This window comes from Loxodonta africana, chromosome 4, assembly GCF_030014295.1.
Source record: "Loxodonta africana isolate mLoxAfr1 chromosome 4, mLoxAfr1.hap2, whole genome shotgun sequence".
Lineage (NCBI taxonomy): Eukaryota > Metazoa > Chordata > Mammalia > Proboscidea > Elephantidae > Loxodonta > Loxodonta africana.
The window spans coordinates 134,909,854-134,932,395 of NC_087345.1; the positions used below are offsets into that span (position 1 = coordinate 134,909,854).

Below are 22,542 nucleotides of genomic sequence, written 5' to 3' on the forward strand. Positions count from 1 at the left end.
TAAAAAGTCCACCCAGAGGCACCCTTGGAAGAAAGACCTGGCAATCTACTTCCAAAAAATCAGCCATTGAAAACTCTAAGGATCACAGTTTTACTCTGACACACATGGAATAGCCATGAGTAGGAGTTGACTAGATGGCGACTGGTAATACAATTGTGCTTATTTTATTCAGCCCATTTCTTCTTGGGATAGAGGGGCTTCTGCTCATATTTCCTTTTCCCCCAGTTCTTCCAGGGCTGTCCAACTCTATCCCAAGAGCCAAAACGCCAGTCTCTCTGTTACTGACTGGTGTTTTGTGCCCCTTCTCCTCCTCTCATGGACCAAGCACAGGGTGTTTTTGCCTTTCCTTGCCCTGCTTCCCACCCAGGGAGCCCCACTGGGAAGGAGCTAGTAGCACAGAACATATGGTTGGATATTTCAGAACACACCTGATTTACTGGAGTTTAAGGCCAAGCCTCTCATGTGGGCCAGAGAGCAGGGAAAGAATCCAAGAAGTATCAACACCTTAGCCATAATTAGAGTGGTCTCAGAAAGAGCCCCTCCACACACCCTTATAGTTCTCTCCAGAACCCCTATTTGAGGGTTGTCATCCACCAACTCATCTTCAGTTTACCTCATCAAAATCTTCACAGAGAATACCACTAGTGTGAGTGAAACTAAGAATTATACTGAAGGAAAAGGATCATTACTCACTCTTTATGTTTGACCTAATTTCAAATATTGTGAATGAGTCTTATTCCAATCCAATTAGAAATAGCTTTACATGCTCCCAACTATTCAAAATGGCCATAGTCTGTAGTTTACCTTGTTCTCATTGCCGTATGGAAAGTCCGCAGGAGTCTTGAGTCCAGATTCTGGCACTAAGTCACTGTAAAACTGAATAGGTCACTTGTTTATGTTATCTGTAAATTAAACAACTAAATGACTTCAGCTTGAACACTCAATTCTATCACCATTTATTAAGCCAGCTGAACCCTGTGCTCAGCTCCAGGCATGCAATGAGAAAGATACACCGTTCCTTTTCTCAAGTTCCCCACAGGTTGGAGATGGAGAGAGAATACCCCCAAACTGACATGTGATTTGTAAACCTGTATGGCATGTGGGTGTCATCTCGCTAGACTGGGAGCCCCCCGCCAGCTGCAGTAATCATAGGACTTTCTTCTGGCTCCCCTCTGTGACTGGCACCAAGGTCTATACACAGTGGGTGCACAAATGTTTTAGAAAGAAATCTTTTAGGTCAAGACGTCCCGTAGCCTACAGTACAAACTTTCGAAGGCTAGATGGCACTGTTGCTAGAGCCAAATCAGGTGTGTTCTGAAATTCAGGGGTGAGAAGGGAAGGGAACACAAAGCAGATGCCCCTAGAAGGTTCTAGTTGCTGAGTATCAATTCAGACACATGGCAGAAATACAGGAGGACTCCTATCTTAATCAACTCGATGGCCCTGAGTTTCTGAGTGAGTTCCTATCTTAACCTTCATAGAGTGCTTTGCCATTTCACATTGCCTTGGCTTCAGATGGTCTTCACGGCAACCTTGCAAGGTAGGCAGAACAACTGTGTGGACCCCCTAACTTTATAAGGCCTCAACTCAGAGAAATCAAGTGGCTGGACTAAAATTATAAGGCAATTGATCAACAGAATATTTTACTGTGATACCTTGTTGACATCACCCTACCAGAGAAGGGCCCTCAGAGTGTGCCGAAGGAAGTCACCAGTCAGTGATAGGGTTGTTGCAGAAGAGCTGCCTGGGTGAACTGGACCTAATCTGTGGGGACAGTGACATGGTTGTTCCAGGGTTGCTGCTTGGGTTAATTGGACCTAAACCGTGGGGAGAAAAGACAGGGTTCTCTGCCAGACTGTCTGAACGGCACCAGCTTAACCTGTGCCCCGAAATATCTGTTTTTGTGACAAGGGAAGAATACAGTCATTTTGGAGGAAACAAGTAATACCACATACAGGTTCTTTGAAGAATAAAAATTGTGAGTAATTTATATAATTATTAGGATCTAAAGTCAGTGGTTGATGCTGTATTTAATGGGCATTCTATTTATAGGATTCTACCTGTGGTTGGGTTGCATCTGTCATTTGTCCATTACTTTATCATGTTCACATGTTTCTCATTAAAACAAAACAAAACTATCATGTGTAGTATCTAAGGCAAGTGTCACTACTGGGACCATTTTACAGATAAAGAAATAGAGGGACAGAAATGTTAAGAGACATGTCTAAGAGTACACAGCTAAGTGGTTGAACTAGAACTTCAGCTCAGTATGTGCGGCTTCACATTTTGTCCTGTTTTCACTGTAGTTTCTCCAGGCTGTGTCAGCTCATCTAGTAATCTCGAAATTAAGAGTGGTGTGTTGATATGGAGGCTCAGGCACCAGACTAAAAAAAAAAAATCTATATAGAGTGACAAGTGATCAATAGTATGCAAAATTATGCAACATTAGAGCAGAATAATATCTGTTGTTTGTACCCTCTGATTGTCTCTACTTTTCCGTTTCTCCCCAGGATGATGAAGATAAGCTCGACTGGAAGGATCGTTTCCCAGGCTACTTGATGAGCTTTGCCTCCATCTTGTTTATGGTAATTTCCTTGAGGAACTACCTGCCTGTGACTGCATGCATATAGATCCTGTCCCTGCTGTTCTCCTTTAGAGTTCTAGAGTGCAGTAGAGTCTTTTTGAAAGACACAGACAGTCTCACCTCATGCCTGGGTAAGCCAAGGGAGGGGTCTGTGGTTCATACTTGAGTAGGGACAATAAAGTTGGAGCAGGACATTCTTGGGAGCCAGATGGTTGAGACAGACAGAAGTAACTAAGGTAAGGAGACCTTGGGTAATGTGAAAATCAGAGGGAAGGGTTAGGATCACTAAGACATCTGCCACTCTTCATGGGGAGACTCCTAGTATTCAAGATTGGAGGTTCTGCTTTAGGAAGAAAAGTTGTGTCCTTATAGCTCAGAGCACTCAGACTCAGGGGCAATAGGCATTTCTAAGCAGGACTACAGCCTAGTTGGGGGGTTGCTTATTTAAAAAATTGGGGTGAAATCATCACAATTTTCTGGACTTACTGACCAGAGAAAGTCTCTGTTGTTGTTAGGTGCCATCGAGTCGAATTTGACTCATAGTGACCTCCTGTGACAGTAGAACTGCCTCATAGGGTTTTCTTGGCTGTAATCTCTACGAAAGCAAATCAACAGGCCTTTCTCCCATGGAGCCACTGGGTAGGTTCGAACTGCCAACCTTTCAGTTAGCAGCCTAGCACTTAACTGTTTGTGCCACCAGGGCTACTGTGAGGAGGTCCCTAGGTGGTGCAAATGGCTTGCGCTGGGCTGCTAACATAAAGGTTGGCAGTTCAAACCCACCTAGTGGTACAGCGGAAGAAAGGCTTAGCAATCTGTTTCCCTAAAGATTATAGCCAAGAAAACCTTATGAAGCAGTTCTTCTCTAACACATGGGATCATCATGAATTGGAGTGAACTTGAGGATAATTAACAACAAAAACAACTGGCCAGAGGTAACTCTGGCCCTGGCCTAAGGTTATTATTGCCATTATCATTGCCATTATGACCGCTGAAGAGAGGGACTATGCCCTAGTCTTAGAAATTTTAACAGTGGAGGAAGCTTAGGCACCATCTAATTCAACTCCTCGTTTTGCAGATGAAGTGCAGAATTGATGGGTGCCTTGCCAAAGCTTAGAAGTCTAAATTTGTTTTCTTCTTATTGTTTAGCAAATGCAAGGCATAGAGAATTCATTCAAGAATATATGGTGACTCACGGTGTGGTAAGCTAGAATGATATGTAGTTTAATTTTGATTTAACATTTCAAAGCCTCCCACATGTGTATATTGTTTCCTCAAGACCAACGGGGAATTAATTAATTTATTCAAGAAATGTTTAGTGAGTGCCAACTGTGTGCTTGACAGTATTCTTAGGAACTAGGGATACAGCAGAAAACAAAACAAAGTAATCCCTTCTTCAAGGAATTTACAAACAACAAATAAGTAAATAAATATGTAGAATGGACTTCAATTTCCAGTAATGGTGGGTTAGGGCATTTGGATTATTCCATGTTGCTGAAAATAACAAAACATATTGAATAAATATATATTGTTTCAATCTTCTTAAAGCCTGAGGAACTGAAAAAATAGTAAGCAATACTAGTGTAAAATCTGAGGTAAAGTAGGAACCTAGGAAATGAATGCCTGAGCACTAATGCTGCTTTTACCTGAGGACATTCTCCCACTTAGGCAACTTGGACTTTGGTTTTGGCAGTTTTAGGAGGATAAGGAAGATAAAAACCAGGGATTATGGCTGGCTCTGGGTGGGGATTCTAACAGGAAGTCCTCACCATATTAAATTGGAACTCTAAAGTGCTATACTCTCAGAATAAAGATGAAACATAAACCCACCCCCTTCCTACCTAGTGGACTCTTAGAGTTCCCTAGAGAAACAGAACCAGTGATATAGATAGAAATTTCCTTCAAGGGATTGGCTCACGTGATTGTGGATAGGTTTAACAATAAATTAGACACAGCTGGAAAGAGACTTGTGAAATGAAATACAAGTTAAAAGAAATTGTTAATAATGCAGCATAGGGAGGCAAAAGATGGAAGCTATTGAAGGGAGGTTATGAGACATGGAAATAGAGTGATAAGATTTAAAAAAGATTTAACATATGTTTAATTGCATTGTTGGAAAGAGAACAGGTAGTGAATGAGATATAATGACATAATTTCCTAATCTGCTTCAGAATACAAATCCAAAGATTGAAGAAACTCAGGCATGAATAATAAAAAAGATTTCTACATCTATATTCATTTTAGTAAAATTATAGAATATATAAGACATAAGAAAAATCTCAGAAGTATCAAAAATAAAAAGATTACCTTCAATGGAGAGACAGTTATATTGACTGTTGATTTCTCGTAGTGCATTGGAAATCAGAATACAGTAAAATTTTATCTTTATGTGCTGAAAAGAAAATAATTGCTAACCCAGAATTCCACATCCAAGAAAAATATCATCTAGAAATGAGAATAAAATAAAGATATTTACATATGAAACAAAGATCAAAACAGAGAGTTTGCCAGCAACTGAATCTCTCATTAAAGGAAGTGCTTAGAATCTACTTTAGAAGTGATCTCACATGGAAGGTCATAGATTTAGGAAGGACTAAAGATCAGTTAAAGTGGTAAATATGTGGGGAAATCTATATAACCTTAACTTTTAAAACAATATCTCATGGGTTAAAAGTAAGATAGATATATACAACAATAACATATAAATTGAGTGGGCAATAAACAGAGTTAAAGGGTTCTAAGGTCTATATATTATCCACTTGACAAATTGTAAAGGCTAAGAATAGTTAGGATACTCTTGAAGAAGAACAAGGAGGGATAAGTTACTCTACCATATATAGATTTATTATAAAGCTGTAAGTAGAGCAATGTGCATTATTGTGAGAATAGATAATTAGACCAACTGAATAATATAGAAAACCAAGAATCAGATTCATGCAAGTGGCACTGTGTTTAAGTGGAGAAAATGATAAACTTCTCCATAAATGCTTCTGGGACTGTTGGGTACCCATATAGAAAATTATGAAACTGAACCCTACTTCACATCATTCAGAAACATCAATTCTAAGTGTATTTTAAAGATTAAATGTGAAAGGCTATACAATAAAGTTTTAAAAGACATACAAAAAAATATATTCATGCCCTTGAAGCAGAGGAGGATTTCTTAAACAAGGCTTGAAAAGCACCACCATAATAAAATGCTGGTAAACTTGACTATATTAAAATTAAATTTGTACTCATGAAAAGACATAAAGATTGTGAGAAGAAAAGTAATCCGAATGGGGGAATATATTTGCAACACCCATAACTTACAAAGAATTAGCATCAAAATATATATGGAATTCCTACAAATCAATGGGAAAAGAGAGGTAACCCAACAAAAAAATGGGCAAAAAACTTGAACAAGCATCTCTCAAAAGAGAAACTACAAATGGCCAATAAACCTATGAAAGAGAACTCAGTCTCACTAGTAATTAGAGAAATTCTGATTTAAGCCACAATGAAAATATCATTGTATACCTAATAAAACTGTTGCTGTCAAGTCAATTCCAACTCATAGCAACCCTACAGGACAGAGTAGAACTGCCCCGTAGGGTTTCCAAGGATAGACTGATGGATTTGAACTGCTGATATTTTGGTTAGCAGCCAAGCTTTTTAACTTCTGTGCCACCAGGGCTCCAAAATATATACCCAATAGATATACTATAATTTAAAAAGTCTGTCAATATGAAGTATTAGCAAAGATGTACATCAAAAGAAATGCTCATATGGTGCTGTTGGTGGGGAAATTGAAAAAATCACTTTGGAAACCATTTGACATTATCTAGTAAAATTCAAAATATGTATACCATTGTTGTTGTTGTTGTTAGGTGCTGTCAGGTTGGTTCCAACTCATAGTGACCCTATGGGACAGAGTAGAACTGCTCCATAGGGTTTCCAAGGTACAGCTGGTGGATTTGAACTGCCGTTTAGCAGCGGAGCTCTTAACCACTATGCCACCAGGGCTCCATGTATATCCTAGGTCCCAGAAATTCTACTCCCAGGTATATGCCTAGAGAAATTTGTACACGTGTACAGCAGAAAAGAATGCACATTCAAGAAACTTCAAACTGGAAACGAGTTAACTCTATCTCCACTAGAATGGATAAGTAAACAGGTATATTTATAAAATTAAATGTTACACAGTCATGAAAATGAACATACGATAACCTCATACAACATCATGGGTGAAAAACCCAAGACAAAAGAATATTGACAATTTGATTCCATTCATATAAAGTTCAGAAAGAGACAACACTTAACTATATTGCTTAAGGATACACACCTAAGTGATAAAAGTATAAAGATAAGCAAGGAAATGATTATTACAGTATTCAAAATAGTTGTTACACCTAAAGGGGGAGAAAGGATGGAGATAGTGTGTATGCAGTGGTAAGGAAGGGGACATTCAGAGGTGCTGGCAATATTGACTGGATTATACTATTGTTTGCTTTATTCATTAAACTGTGTGTGTGTGTCGTTTTTCTCTATGTTCACAATAAATAAGAATAAGAAAATATATATATATATATATTCCCACTCTTTCCTGTTGCCGTCCAGTTGATTCTATCTCGTAGCAACCCTATAGGACAGAATAGAACTGCCCCGTAACTGCCCCATAGGGTTTCCAAGGAGTGGCTAGTGGATTCAAACTGCTGACCTTTTTGTTATCAGCCAAGCTCTTAACCACTATGCCACCAGGGATCCTATATATATATATATATATATATACACACACATACACATATGTATGTAATAGATTGATTACAAATATAAATTAGATTGATCAGGGAAGTTTTTGTTAAGGAGATGACATTTGAGCAAGGCTCTGGAGGAGGCAAAGGAGCAAGCCACGTGGATATTCTGGGGGGAGACATTCCAGGCAAAGGAAACAGTGAGTAAAAAGCCCCGAGGCTGGTTGTGTTTGGTGTTTAGAGGTGCAGCGAGCAACAGTTACAGTGTGGCTGGAGCTAAGTATACCAGAGAGACAGTAGGGGGAGATGAGGTCAGAGAGGTCATGGGGAGTTTGTTCGGTGGGGCCGTATAGGCCAGTGTAAGGATTTGAGCTTATTCTGTGTGAGCTAACAATCCCCAGTAAAAGATTGGGCAGAGAAGTGACATGATCTGACACATTTCAAAGGGATCATTCTGCCTGCTGTGGTGAGAAAATACTGGTATGAAGGCAAGGGTGAGAAGAGGAAGATCAAGTAGGAGGCTATTGCAATAACAAAAGGTGAGAAGTGGCAGTGGCCTGGGCAGGGTGATAGTGAAAAGCGGTCAGATGTTAATTCTATTTTTTTTCCTTCTTTTTTTATTGTGCTTTAAGTGAAATTTATAATTCAAGTCAGTTTCTCATACAAAAACTTATATACACATTGTTATGTGACCCTAGTTGCTCTAGCTGTAACGTGACAGCACAGTCCTCCTCTCCACCCTGTATTTGTCGTGTCCATTCAACCAGCTCCTGTCCCCCACTGCTTTCTCATCTCGCCTCTGGACAGGAGCTGCCCGCATAGTTTCATGAGTCTACTTGAACTAAGAAGCACACTCCTCATCAGTATCATTTTATGTCTTATAGCCCAGTCTGATCTTTTTCTGAAGAGTTGGCTTCGGGAATGGTTTTAGTTGTGGGCTAACAGAGAGTCTGAAGGCCATGTCCTCTGGGGTGCCTCCAGTCTCATTCAGACCATTAAGTCTGGTGTTTTTACTGGAATTTGAGATCTGCATCCCACTTTTCTCTTACTCCATCAGGGATTCTCTGTTGTGTTCCCTGTCAGGGCAGTCATTGGTGGCAGCTGTGGTCTCAGACCAGGTAGTACTTCTGGTCTCAGGCTGATGGAGTCTCTGGTTTATGTGGCCCTTTCTGTCTCTTGGGCTCATATTTTCCTTGCGTCTTTGATGTTCTTCATTCACCTTTGCTCCAGGTGGGTTAAGATCAATTGATGCATCTTAGATGGCCACTTGCTAGCTTTTAAGACCCCAGATGCCACTCACCAAAGTGGGATGTAGAAAGTTTTCTTAATATACTTTGTTATGCCAGTTGACCTAGGAGTCCCCTGAAACCATAGTCCCCAGATCCCCACCCCTGCTACTCTATCCCTTGAAGTGTTTTGTTGTATTCAGGAATCTTCTTAGCTTTTGGTTTAGCCCAGAGGTGCTGACTTCCCCTGTATTGTGTGTTGTCCTTCCCTTCAATGTTTGTTCCGTTTTAAAGGTGGACCTGAAAGAATTTGATCATGTAGTATAAAACAGACAGAAGTTAAGGATAACTCTAAGGTTTTTAGCTCAAGCAATGAAAAGGTTGGCGTTATCACTGAGATGGGGAAGAATTCTGGAGTTGTACCTGTGATGGATAAGAATCTGGGGTTTGGAGGAGAGGTCCAGGCTGCAGACCTAATCGGCTATAGAGGGTATTTAAAGCCATAAGATTGCATGAGATCACCAGGGGAGTGAGTGTAGATAGAGAAAAGATCCAAGGACTGAGTCACAGGACACTATAATGTTAAAGGTTGGGAGAATGAGGAGGAACCAGAAAAGATGATAGTGGGGGATCCTGAGAGTCAAAGTATTTCCAGGGGAAGAGCAATCAGTTGCACCAGATGCCACTGATAGGTCAGGTAAGCTGAGGACTGAAATAGAAGCTTATTTACTATCTGACAGAAGAATGTATATCATCACCATCATCATTGTCATTGTCGGCAACAAACAGATTACTGGCCCATTGAACATATGCTGCAAACTGACACAATGGTCATGTTGCCAGAGTGCTAAGGTTTTTTTTTTTTTAATTCCCTGGATACCTCCTAAAACTAGACTGGAGGGTGGAAAATAGATTTGCGTATTGTTCATGAATTGACTATGCAAAGGCATTCGATTGTGTGGATCATAACAAATTATGGACAACATTGTGAAGAATGGGAATTCCAGAACACTTAATTGTGCTCATGAGAAGCCTGTACATAGACCAAGAGGCAGTCATTCAAATAGGACAAGGAGATACTGCATAGTTTAAAGTCAGCAAAGGTGTGTGTCAGGTTTGTATCCTTCCACCACACTTATTCAACCTGTATGCTGAGCAAATAATCTGAGAATCTGGACTATGTGAAGAAGAACGAGGCATCGGGATTGGAGGAAGACTCTTTAACAACCTGCGATATACAGATGACACAACTTTGCTTGCTGAAAGTGAAGAGGACTTGAAGCACTACTGATGAAGATCAAAGACCACAGCCTTCGGTATGCATTACACCTCCACATAAAAGAAACAAAAATCCTCACAACTGGACCAATAAGCAACATCATGATAAAGGGAGAAAAGATTGAAGTTGTCAAGGATTTCATTTTACTTGGATCCACAATCAACACCCTTGGAAGCAGCAGTCAAGAAATCAAATGATGTAATAATGCATTGAGTAAATCTGCTGCAAAAGACTTCTTTAAAGTGTTAAAAAGCACATATGTCACTTTAAGGATTAAGGTATACCTGACCCAAGCCATGGTATTTTCAGTCACCTCATATGAGTATGAGAACTGGACAATGAATAAGGAAGACCGAAGAAGAATTGATACCTTTGAATTATGGTGTTGGCGAGGATATTGAATACACCATGGACTGCCCGAAGAATGAACAAATATGTCCCGGAAGGAGTACAGCCAGAATGCTCCTTAGAAGCAAGCATGGTGAGACTTCGTTTCACATACTTCAGACATGTTATCAGTAGGAACCAGCCCTTGGAGAAGGATGTCATGCCTGGTAGAGTGTTGTGAAAAAGAGGAAGACTCTCAATGAGATGGATTGACACAGTGTCTGACAATGGGCTCAAGCATAACAATGATTGTGAGGATGGCACAGAACTGGGCAGTGTTTTGTTCTGTTGTACATAGGACTCAATGGCACCTAACAACAGCAACATTATTTATAAATATGTGATAATCTCTCTTTTCCTCTCTTTCCCAAGCCCACTTACCTCCAGATCTTTAAATGCAAGATTCTATATCAGACACAAAAACAAATTGATGTATCTCATTATGTCTGGAGTTCCCTGACTGTAATCACCAAGTGCTGAGAACTGGGATCTGGGAGAAGAGTGATAGGAATGGATTGGAGCACTGTTTGAGTGATTACACAACCAGGTTCTTTAGACTACTGCTGGTTTAATCTTGCTGACCTTGGGTAATTATTAGTAGCACTCCTTTTTACTCTCAAAAGTATTCCAGATTGGACAATAAATTATATGGTCCTTCTACCTCTATGAAACCCTGGTGGCGTAGTGGTTAAGAGCTACGCTTGCTAACCAAAAGTTGGCAGTTAAATCCACCAGGTGCTCCTTTGTGTCCCGTATGGGGTGGTTTACTCTGTCCTGTAGAGTTACTATGGGTCGGAATCAGGTTTTGTTTTTTTGGCTTTACCTCTTAGAGTTTTAAAAATCATTACTTTACATTAAACTTTTCCCTTTTTTTGTCCACTTTTTAAAAAATCCCAGTCTCTTAAAAAAAAGGGCTGGCGATCACTCTAGAACAAGGCATGGAGCATAGGATGAATGGGTCAGGGTGGTGTTTATAAGGTAGTATTTTTCGTCATGAGATTACGGTACCTACTGTGACAAAATAAATCTCTCTCATCTCCTTCTTCTCTCCTCTACCCCCTGTGATTGTTCCCATGCTGAAGAAGACACTAGGACCACAGGCATTAGGAGGGTTCTAGAGAAACCACTCTGCCAGATCAGTTGGGGATATTTATTTTGGGATCATGAGGGCCCAGGAATGTCCTACTGCTGTGTTCATCTGCCCCACCTACGATAGAGGTCAGCATAGACGGAAAGGAATTTTCTTTCTTTTCTCCAAATCAGTATGTTGAGCTAAAATTTCTTTCTTTTTTGAATTAACTCACTTTTTGTTTTCTTTTTATAAGGGAGGAGATTATCAGAGGCAGCGTTCTTTCTCTAGGGCTAGATGCAAAATTTTCCCCCCATACCTAAGACAATCATTTACTTATACTTGTACATTGGCAACCAACCATCAGAAATCCTCCTCATCTGGCTACCTCCCCTCCCAGATTCTAGAGGCCATCTTAGCCTGCCAACAAAGGTTCTAATCCACCCAAGCACCAAAGGTATGGACTGCCAATATAATCCCCTTTCCCTTCCCCTCCCCCTCTAATGAGCTGGTGTGACAGGATCCTTCCCCATTCACTTTTCTTCTGACTATAGCTTTTGACATGTAATAACAAGGAATGTGCTAGCCAGAGGGCCAGACTCCTGGACAGTTTCCATATGTCTGACCTCAAGTGCCCTCAAGTGAAGCAGGATCACATCCCTGAGCACTCCTCTCCTCTTTCTCTGGAGTTGGCTAAGTGTCAAGCCATTCTTACTTTGTGTTTGACATGCAGAATGATGCAGGTTTCAGTACTCAGATCACATGTCTTCTTCATCCACGCTCATTTCCTTGGTAATGTCATCCAACCTCAGAGCTTTAAATGCCATTTATATTTTGATTATGCCTAAATTTCTGTCTCCAGTTCAGATTGCTCCCCTGCACTCCAGATTTATATAACTAACTGCCTATTTCATCTCTGCCCTTGGAGGTCTAATAGGCATCACATACCTAACACATCCAAAACTGAATTTCTGGTTGTCCCTCTAACCTGCTCCTCCCATGGTCTTACCTATCTCAGTTGATGGTCACTGTTTCCTTTCAGGTCTTCTCACCAAAAATCTTGGTGTCATCTCTGATTCTTCTCTTTCTTTTCCATTCCAGGCCAATCTGTTAGAAAGTCTGATTGACTCCACTTTCAAAATATATCCAGGATCCAACCACTTCTTGCCATCTCCACTACTTTCACCCTGGTTCTAACCCACCATCATCTCTTGCCTGGGTTCTTATGGTAGCCTCCTAAATGGTTTCCCAGGTTTCATACTGGCCCCTGCAGATTATCAGCATATCAATCTTTTTAGAATGTTAAGTCAAGCCATTTCGCTTCTCAGCTCAAAACCCTCTAACGGCTTTCCTTCTCATGAGGTGTAGAAGCCAACATCCTTATACTGCAGGGCTGACTCACTTCAACCCCACCCATCCTTTCTCTCCCCAATTCACCAACTTCATCTGCTATTGCTCTCCCCTTGCTCATTCTGCTTCAGCCACACTGGCCTTTGCACTTGGAGGTCCCACTGCCTGAAACATTCTCTCCTCAGAATCCCTCCTTTAGGTCCTTGCTGAAATGTCACCTTCTTGGCTAAACCTTTCCTGACTACCCTATTTTAAATTGCAACCTACTCTGTATGCCCCCGTTTTGCCTTTTTGGTTGCCACAGTACTTGTCACACCAGCTATGCTATGTATTTTTACCTGTGCATTAATTTATTGTCTAGGAATTCCTCCACCAGAAGATTAACACCATGAGAGCAAGGATTTCTTTTTCTTTCTTTTTCCCCCCCACTTTTTTTTTTATTGTGCTTTAGGTGGAAGCTTACAGCTCAAGTTAATTTCTCATACAAAAATTTATGCATATATTGTTATGTGACACTAGTTGCAATTCTCAGTGTGACGCCCTCTCCACCCAGGGTTTCCTGTGTCCAACCAATGAGCTCCTGTCCTTTCCTGCCTTCTCGTCCGTGCCCTGGACAGGAGCTGCCCATTTGGTCTCCTGTATCTGCTTGAATCAAGAAGCACGTTCTTCACGAGTATCATTTTATGTTTTGTCGTCCAGTCTAATCTTTGTCTGAAGAGTGGGCTTCAGGAATGGTTTTAGTTCTGGGTTAACAGAACATCCAGAGGCCATGGCTTCGGGGGTTCCTCTAGTCTCAGTCAGATCATTAAGTCTGGTCTTTTTACGTGAATTTGAGTTCTGCTCCACACTTTTCTCCCACTGCATCAGGGACTTTCTGCTGTGTTCCCTGTCAGGGCGGTCATTGATCGAGCCAGGCACCATCTAGTTCTTCTGGTCTCAGGCTGATGGAGTCTCTGGTTTATGTAGACCTTTTGTTGTTTTGGGCTAATGTTTTCCTTGTGTCTTTGGTGTTCTTCATTCTTCCTTGCTCCAAGTTGATTAGGACCAGTTGATGAATCTTAGATGGCCACTTGCAAGCTTTTAAGACCCCAGATGCCACTCACCAAAGTGGGATGCAGAACATTTTCTTAATAAACTTCGCTATGCCAATTGACCTAGGTATCCCCCAAAACCATGGTCCCCAGATCCCCGCCCCAGCTACTCTGTCCCTCAAAGTGTTTGGTTGTGTTCAGGAAACTTCTTGGCTTTTGCTTTAGTCCAGTCGTGCTGACTTCTCCTTCCCTTCACCTAAGATGATTCTCGTGTACTATGTAGCTAGTGAATTTCCCTCTTCGTCCTTCTCCACTCTTGTAACCATCAAAGAATATCTTCTTCTGTGTTGAAACCTTTTCTTGAGTTCTTATAATAGTGGTCTCATACAATATTTGTCCTTTTGCAGCTGACTAATTTCACTCAGGATCATGCCCTCCAGGTTCATCCATGTTGTGAGATATTTCACAGATTCATCATTGTTCTTTATTATTGTGTAGTATTTCGTTGTGCGTATGTTCCATAATTTGTTTATCCATTTGTCTGCTGATGGACACCTAGGTTGTTTCCATCTTTTTGCTATTGTGAACAGTGCTGCAATGAGCATGGGTGTGCACATATCTGTTCATTTGATGGCTCTTATTTCTCTAGAATATATTCCAAGAAGTTGGATTCCTGGATCCTATGGTACTTCTATTTCTAGCTTTTTAAGGAAGAGCCAAATTGTTTTCCAAAGTGTTCGTACCATTTTACATTCCCACCAGCAGTGCATAAGTGCTCCCGTCTCTCTGCAACCTCTCCAACATTTATTATTTTGTGTTTTTTGGATTAGTGCCAGCCTTGTTGGGGTGAGAAGATATCTCATCGTAGCTTTCATTTGCATTTCTCTAATGGCTAGTGATCGTGAGCATTTCCTCATGTATTTTAGCCACCTGAATGCCTTCTTTGGTGAAGTGTCTGTTCATATCCTTTGCCCATGTTTTAATTGGGTTGTCTTTTTGTTGTTGCAGTATCTTGTAGATTTTAGAGATTAGACCCTGATCGATATGTCAGAGCCAATTTTTTTTGTCCCAGTCTATAGGTTCTCTTTTTACTTTTTTGGTGAAGTCTTTGGATGAACATAAGTGTCTGATTTTTTTTAGGAGCTCCCAGTTACCTAGTTTCTCTTCTGGTGTTTGTGTATTGTTAGTTGTGGTTTGTATTCTATTTATGCCATGTATAGTGTCTCTATGAGTCGGAATTGACTCCACAGCACTGGGTTTGTTTTTTGTTTTTTCAGGGCTCCTAGCATTGAGTCTATTTTTCTTCCATGATCTTTATCGTTTTAGATTTTATATTTAGGCCTTTGGTCCATTTTGAGTTAGTTTTTGTATATGGTATGAGGCAGGGGTCTTGTTTCATTTTTTTTGCACATGGATATCCAGTTGTGCCAGCACCATTTGTTAAAGAGACTGTCTTTTCGCCATCTAAAGGAGTTTAGGCCTTTGTCAAACATCAGCTGCTCACAGGTGGATAAATTTACATCTGGATTCTCAATTCTGTTCCATTGGTCTGTGTATCTGTTGTTGTACCAGTACCAGGCTGTTTTGACTACCCTAGCAGTATAAAAAAAAAAAAAAACTAGTGCCAAACAGGTACTAAAATCAGGTAGTGTAAAGCCTCTTCCCACTTCATTCTTCAGTAATGCTTTACTTATGCAGGGCCTCTTCTCTTTCCATATGAAGGTGGTGATTTTTTTCTCCATTTCATTAAAAAATGTCATTGGAATTTGGATTGGGATTGCATTGTATCTGTAGATCACTTTGGATAGAATTGACATTTTCTCAATGTTGAGTCTTCCTATCCATGAGCAAGGTATGTTTTTTCCACTTATGTAGGTATCTTTTGATTTCTTTCAGTACTGTCTTGTAGTTTTCTTTGTATGGGTCTTTCACGTCCCTGGTTAGGTTTATTCCTAAGTATTTTATCTTCTTGGGGGTCATTGTAAATGGTATTGATTTGGTGATTTCTTCTTGAAAGTTCTCTTTGTTGCTGTAGAGAAAACCAACTTATTTTTTTATGTTTATCTTGTATCCTGATACTTTGCTGAACTCTCCTATTAGTTCCAGTAGCTTTCTCTTGGATTCTTTGGGTTTTTTTGTTTTTAAGATCATATCTGCAAATAGGAATATTTTTACTTCTTCCTTATCAATTTGGATGCCCTTTATTTCTTTTTCTTGCCTAATTGCTCTGGCTAAGACCTCCAGCACAATGTTGAATAAGAGAGGTGATAGAGGGCATCCTTATCTGGTTCCCGTTCTCAAGGGGAATGCTTTCAGACTCTCTCTGTTTAGGATGATGTTGGCTGTTGGCTTTGTATAAATACCCTTTATTATGTTGAGGAATTTCCTTTCTATTTCGCTGAGAGTTTTTATCATGAATGGGTGTTGGACTTTGTCAAGTGCCTTTTTGAGAGCAGGGATTTCTATCTGTTTATTCACTGCTGTATCCCTGACACTGGAGCCCTGGTAGCACTGTCGTTAAGAACTTAGCTGCTAACCAAAATGTCGGCAGTTCAAATCCACCAGCCGCTCCTTGGAAACCCTATGGGCAGTTCTACTCTATCCTATAGAGTCCGTATGAGTCAGAATCGACTCGACAGCAACGGGCTTATATCCCTGACACCTAGAACTGTAACTTGAATATAGAAGGTGCTCAAGACACGTTTTATGAATGATTGAATGAATAAATTCATTAATCAGACAGATGCCGGAGACAGCTTATTATGTCAGTGATAGTCTTTAGCATGTAATTATTTGTTTTGTTTTTTTTAATTGAGTTACTGCTATGTGTCATGTCCTATACAGGGCACTGTCCCACTCATTCTGCAGAGGTTGCTTCTGCCTCATGCATTTCTACTTGTTCCTCCTCCCTTTTCTGGAAATTTCTTCCTCCTCCTTATTTTCCTCCAAGCCTTTTCCATGGGAAATCATCCCAAAGCTTCTTCCATAGAGTTTTTTCTAACTAATCCTCCTGCTCCCTGCTCAAAGCATACCAGATGCTCACAACTGAGGCCTGTGGCTCCATCCAGCTGCTACTAGCTCACACTTGTTGCCAGTGTGTGATGGGTTTCTGAACTCTACTGTCAGAATGCAAGTCCTGGAGAGTGGGAGCCAGGCAGGCTTTCCTTCCTGTCTCATAGTGTTAGATAGTGCTCCAGACTCTGAAGTCAGGATTACATTGCAATTTGATTATGCCCTAGACGTAAGGCTATGGCATTCAAATGTGAAAAACAATAAGGACCATGATAATGGTACCCTGTGTAGGAAAGCTACATTGCCTAAAGCTGGGTATCAGCAAATCTTTACCAAGCTGGTTTTACACAGAGACACCACCATGAAATGGCAGGAGAGTACAATGTGGTGCAAGACCAGCCCCTACCTTTGGCCAAGTTGAAGGAGACTGACCACAAGCACAAAATATACCTAGTCCAGTGGTTTGCACAATATAGTGGTCAGTAAGTGTTAGCTGAATTACAAAATAAAAACTACAGCCACAAGTGGTGAAAATAGTACTGGATTTAGTGCAGGAAAAACTGCATTTTAAAGCTAGAGTAGGGAACTGTAGACTTATAGCCGTAGAGCAGGTTCAAATCCTGGATCTGCCAAATATATCAAGCCTTCACTGTAGGAAGCCACCAAGCTTTATCTACAAAGTGAATATCTTATGTGGCTGCTATGAGGATTACTACTAGTGAAGATGTACATTAGTATGCCCTAGAGAAGACACGGATAGGTCAGCTGTTGATGATGATGTTATTATCAACATTATCTCAGCTCTGCCATGTGCCCTCCAGACATTGGGCCAATCGAATTGTTACCTCTTGGGCTTCAATTTCCTTATGTATAAGACCAATGGCTGGACATCGCTAATCCCTAAATGCTGAAGGTTTTTGATTTGCACCACAACCCAGTTAACTAGGATCGTCATCCATGTCTTGGAACCTTAAGCAAATCGCCTCATCTTTCCATGCCTCTTTCCTTATATACAAAATGGATGTGGTGCTGGGTTGGTGGTGCTCTCCAAGCTCTTCCAGCTTGAAAACTCTCTGAGTCTTTGGGTGCTTATGAAAGACACCAAAGAAGAGGTTCAGAACCTGATTTCCATCCAGTAGCGGTTCCTTCTGAGTCAACAACCAATGGGACCCTGAGTGAGTCAGAGTAGAACAGTGCTCCACAGGGTTTTCAATAGCTGGTTTTTCAGAAGTAGATCACCAGGCCTTTCTTTGGAGGTGCCTCTGGGTGGACTCGAGCCTCCAACCTTTTAGTTACACCCCAGTGCATTAGCCATTTGCACCACCTGGAGACTCCTTGATTTACATAATGGGATAGAAATCAAAACCAGAGAAGGTCATATTGCAAAGAACAGCAACAGAGGGCTGGGAAGGGATGTTTGGTAGGTGGGGCCAGAGAAGAAGAGAGGATGGGAAAAAGGCTTTCCTCAGTAAGTGAGTAGATAATAAAGAAGATGGAAGAAGAATCGACACCTTTGAATTGTGGTGTTGGGGAAGAATATTGACTATACCATGGACTGCCAAAAGAACAAACAAATCTGTCTTGGAATAAGCATGACCAAAATGCTCCTTAGAAGCAAACATGGTGAGAAACTACATTTCACATACTTTGGACATGTTGTCAGGAGGGATCAGTCCCTGGAGAAGGACATCATGCTTGGTAAAGTGGAGGGTCTGTGAAAAAGAGGAAGACCCTCAATGAGATGGATTGACACAGTGGCTGCAACAATGGGCTTAAGCATAACAACGATTGTGAGGGATGACACAAGACTGGGCAGCGTTTCATTCTGTTGTACGTTGCATCGCTATGAGTCAGAACTGACTCGACGGCACCTAACAACAACAACAACAAAATGAGTAGAGCAGTGCTTCTCAAAGTTCACTGTGAATCTTGTTAAAATGTAGATTCTGAGTCAGTAGGTCTGGAATGGGGCCTGAGATTCTGCATTTTTAACAAGCTCCTGGGCCTTTCTTCTGAGGTGCCTCTGGTCGGGTTTGAACTGCAAACCTTTCAGTTAGCAGCTGAAAGCAAACCATTTAAGCCATCCAGGGGACAGAAAAGGGCAGGTGAAAGGTTTCAGAGAGGAAAGTGGAGGGGAGGGATGAGAAGGGAAAGGGAAGATGCAGCCAGTCCTTGGACCACACATTGGGTAGCAAAGAAGAGTGTTCTTTTCCCAGTCTAACAGGTGGGCCCTCTTACAGATGAAGAATAGAAGCTGATCCCCTTGTTACTCCTTCTTCCATGCCCCATCCCCAAGACCCCAAAGCAAAGGATGTTTTTGCCATTGTTGTTTTTTACACAATCCTTTCCTCATCTGTGGCACCACACACACACACACACACACTTTAAGGCCCTGGCCTCCTCCCTGCCCCCAATCAATACTTCCATCAATGGCCTTCACTGCAAAAGTGATTTTGGGGGAAAAGAATCTCACACCACATTTCCAGGCCCTTACTGTCTGGCTGTGACAATCCCAGAGGAATGGGAAGTGAAAATGTCTACATTGTTGGAGAGCGGTGATGTCATGTCCAGGTTTTCCGACTTACATGGTCGTCATTCCTCCTTAGTCCTGGAGGCTGGTGTTTCTGTTGCCCCTTCCCCCACCACGCATCAGAAGAGAGGCCTCCCACACAGTGTTTTTACCATCTAACCTCTCCTGCACACACACACTCAACACATCGTCCTTCTACCTAGAGAAAACCCCCTTCCTGCCCTCCTTAGTGAGTGCTCCTTTTTTCATACCATGGCCCACAGAACAAATACTAAGGTTAGTAAAGCACACAAAGCTGAGGCTGCAACCAGAACACCTCCAAGTTTTAGCACCTCCAGTCGCACCCCAGGTGCCTGACATATCTGAAACCCATTCGTAGCCCGAGGTCATTTGCCGCTGCTTGGGAAGCACTGCCTAAGCCTTAGCTACCTTCCCTCACTCTTCTCCACCACCTTCTCCCCTTTCATGTCTCAATCCTCCCTTCCTTTTTCCTCTCAGGAACCTTTTCACCTGCCCTTTTCTCTCCTCTGGGTGGCACAAATAGTTTACCGTCAGCTACTAACCAAAAGGTTGGCAGATCGAACCCACCCAGTGGCACTGTGGAAGAAAGATCCAGTGATCTGCTTCCATAAAGATTACAGCCAAGAAAACCCTGTGGAGCTGAGTTCTACTCTGTAATGCATGGGGTTGCCGTGAGTTGGAATTGACTCTACAGCAACAGGCTTAGTTATTTTTTTGTTTTCTCTCCCCATGTTTTCCAGTTAGCTCTCCACAGCCAGCCTCCACCTCCCACAGGAGGAAATATGACCTGAATAGCCACTTTTTGAGAAGGAGTCCAAAGAAAAAAGTCTTTGCTTAACTGAAACAAATTAGAATTTTGCTTTGAGCAAGTCATGCACCTAGCAGTTCCTAGTCCCCCCTCAGTGCCCTCTAAGAGACTTACTCAGGGCACTTTCTTTTTATGTCTTTGTGCTTCATGGTGACAATCCTTGAAGGAGAGGAGGAGAAATGGGGGACATAGAAAAAAGGGGGGGCTGTTGGGCCAGTCTAGGAGAGTCCCTTATTATTCTTAAGTTCTAGACAGAGGAAATGGAGGGACCCTTAGAGGTCAAGTGACTGATAAACTTCCCTTTTGAACACAGCAACAAGAGATTACTGTACCAAATGAGAAATCTGAGTCCTCCATTTTAAGTAGCCTGGAAGAAAAATGTTAGAGTGATCTTTTGTTTAGCCTGGGGATTGGAGTCTGAGAGCCTCACCCCTTAATTCTCTGCCATTTTTCTCATTCCCTCCCCCAACAAACTCTAACTTCATCCTTCCTCAGCTCAAACACCTTCAGTGGCTCCCTATTTCCTCTCACTGGGGGATCAATTTAAATCCTACTTCCTCCACAGAGTGTTTCCTGATCACTTCAGATCTGCTTACTCCCCAGTATAGTTCCCCGTATAGTTCCTTCAACAACTATACTCTGCATTTAGCATTTGATAATACGTTCTCAAGTATTGTTTATTGGTTTTATAGAAGTTTATCTTATCTCCAAAGCTCGCTAATAAAAGGAATCATATCAGGTGTGTTTGTACACACTAATTTTTATCCTTAATTTTTTTTGCGAGTTATAGATCATATGGAATCTGAGAAAAACTAAAGATGCTCTTCCCCTGAAAAATGTACCTATACTCAGAATTCTGCCTCAGATATCAGAGGGTCTGTGTTCCCTTGTTGGCCAGCAATGGACTCCAGATTAATAACATCTGATGTAGCATATAGTACTGTTGGCTGAGCACATAGTAGGTGCTCAAGAATTGTCTGGTGATGCATGCCTCTCCCTGTCTTTTCTGAACAGATTGCCCTGACATTCTCGATTGTCTTTGGGGTGATTGTATATCGGATCACAACTGCAGCTGCTCTGTCTCTGAACAAGGCCACACGCTCCAATGTCCGGGTGACAGTGACAGCGACAGCGGTCATCATCAACCTCGTAGTCATCCTCATCCTGGACGAGATCTACGGTGCCGTGGCCAAGTGGCTCACCAAAATCGGTACTGTGCCCTGAACCCCTTGTTTATCCTAAGCCCCTTTGAACGCGGTCAGTTCAACGTGTGCAGGGTCATCGGTGGTAATGGCCCAAACTGAAAAAAGGGATGCTTTTTAGAGCACATTTTAATTGGAGAAATGAGGAAACACGGTAGTTATGCACCTGCCAAGGGCCTTTCTTCAAGGCAGGAGTCCTTTCTGTAACATTCTTTATCAATAGTCTCCTTGCCCATGTCGATTGCCTCATGAGATAGAGAACTCACACTTCCCTAAGGATAATCCATGGAGTCTATTCTTTTTAGCCTAACCTAGATGCAAGACCAATGTAACACTTCCTGTTAAATGCTGCAGAGTTTTAACTCTGCTCATTTTCCCAGCAGCGTTTATAACGTTTAGGAAAGCCCTTGACACATGAGCCCAAGAGAGTCTTATCTATCTCCTTATTGCCAGAGGCCCTAGAAAATCCACATATTCCCCATGCACTGAGCAGACTTCAAAGAAGCATATCAGACTTCCCAAGCTTCAAGCCAGTGAGAAAAATGCAGTGGCCTCAATATTCAGACGTGTCATTTGAGCTGCAACCTGCTGTTGCCTGAGCACCGGTTTGGCAGTCATGCTTAATAGATGGGGGAGGGCTAAAAGCCAAGACCCTTTCTTCATCCTGTTTATTCTGGGTGGCCTGCATGCACCCTTTCCCTCTTTAAATTTCAGTTTCCAGACCTAGGTGTAGAAGTCCTGGCTTCTGGATATTTTCATAGGGAGGGTGAATTAATGATACATTGTCTTTAATTCACTAAATGGCTAAAAACTAGACACTTGATAGGATAAGCCCCTCTTCAAGATAGCCTTCCCACGAGGATTAGAGAATTCCAGAAAGGTTTCACTAATTCTAGATACTTTTTCAGTGCCTTTCCCCAGCTTGAGTCTTACTCTTAGACTATATAACGGGCACTTACCTTTGAGTTCTATGCTTATATAGGCAGTTTTGCTTTCTTTAGGGTGTGTGCATATTGATTAGTGTTAGTACTACCTGTATTGCCTTCTAAGCTCCTTGAAAAAAATTAGCAGGCTATTTTAATTCATTGTATTTAGCGATATACAGGATCCTACGGAAGCACTAAGGAGCTCTGGTGGCAAAATGGTTAAGTGCTCGGCTGTTAACTGAAGGTTGGCTGTTTGAACCTACCCAGGGGCTCCATGGGAGATAAAACCTGTCAATCTGCTTCCATAAAGATTACAGCCTAGAAAACCCTATGAGGCAGTACTACTCTGTCACATGAGGTCACTATGCTTCGAAACTGACTCGAATG

The 22,542-nt window shown here is 41.6% G+C and overlaps 1 protein-coding gene across 1 annotated transcript; it reads left to right on the forward strand.

Moving 5' to 3' along the window:
* Window positions 1–1,280: 1,280 nt before the first annotated feature.
* LOC135231335 (anoctamin-2-like) lies at window positions 1,281–21,532 on the forward strand. Its single transcript, XM_064285186.1, has 3 exons — window positions 1,281–1,307; window positions 2,511–2,585; window positions 21,042–21,532. The coding sequence occupies exons 1-3, from the start codon at window positions 1,281–1,283 to the stop codon at window positions 21,249–21,251; spliced, it is 312 nt and encodes a 103-aa protein (XP_064141256.1). The 3' UTR covers window positions 21,252–21,532.
* The last annotated feature ends 1,010 nt before the right edge of the window (window positions 21,533–22,542 follow it).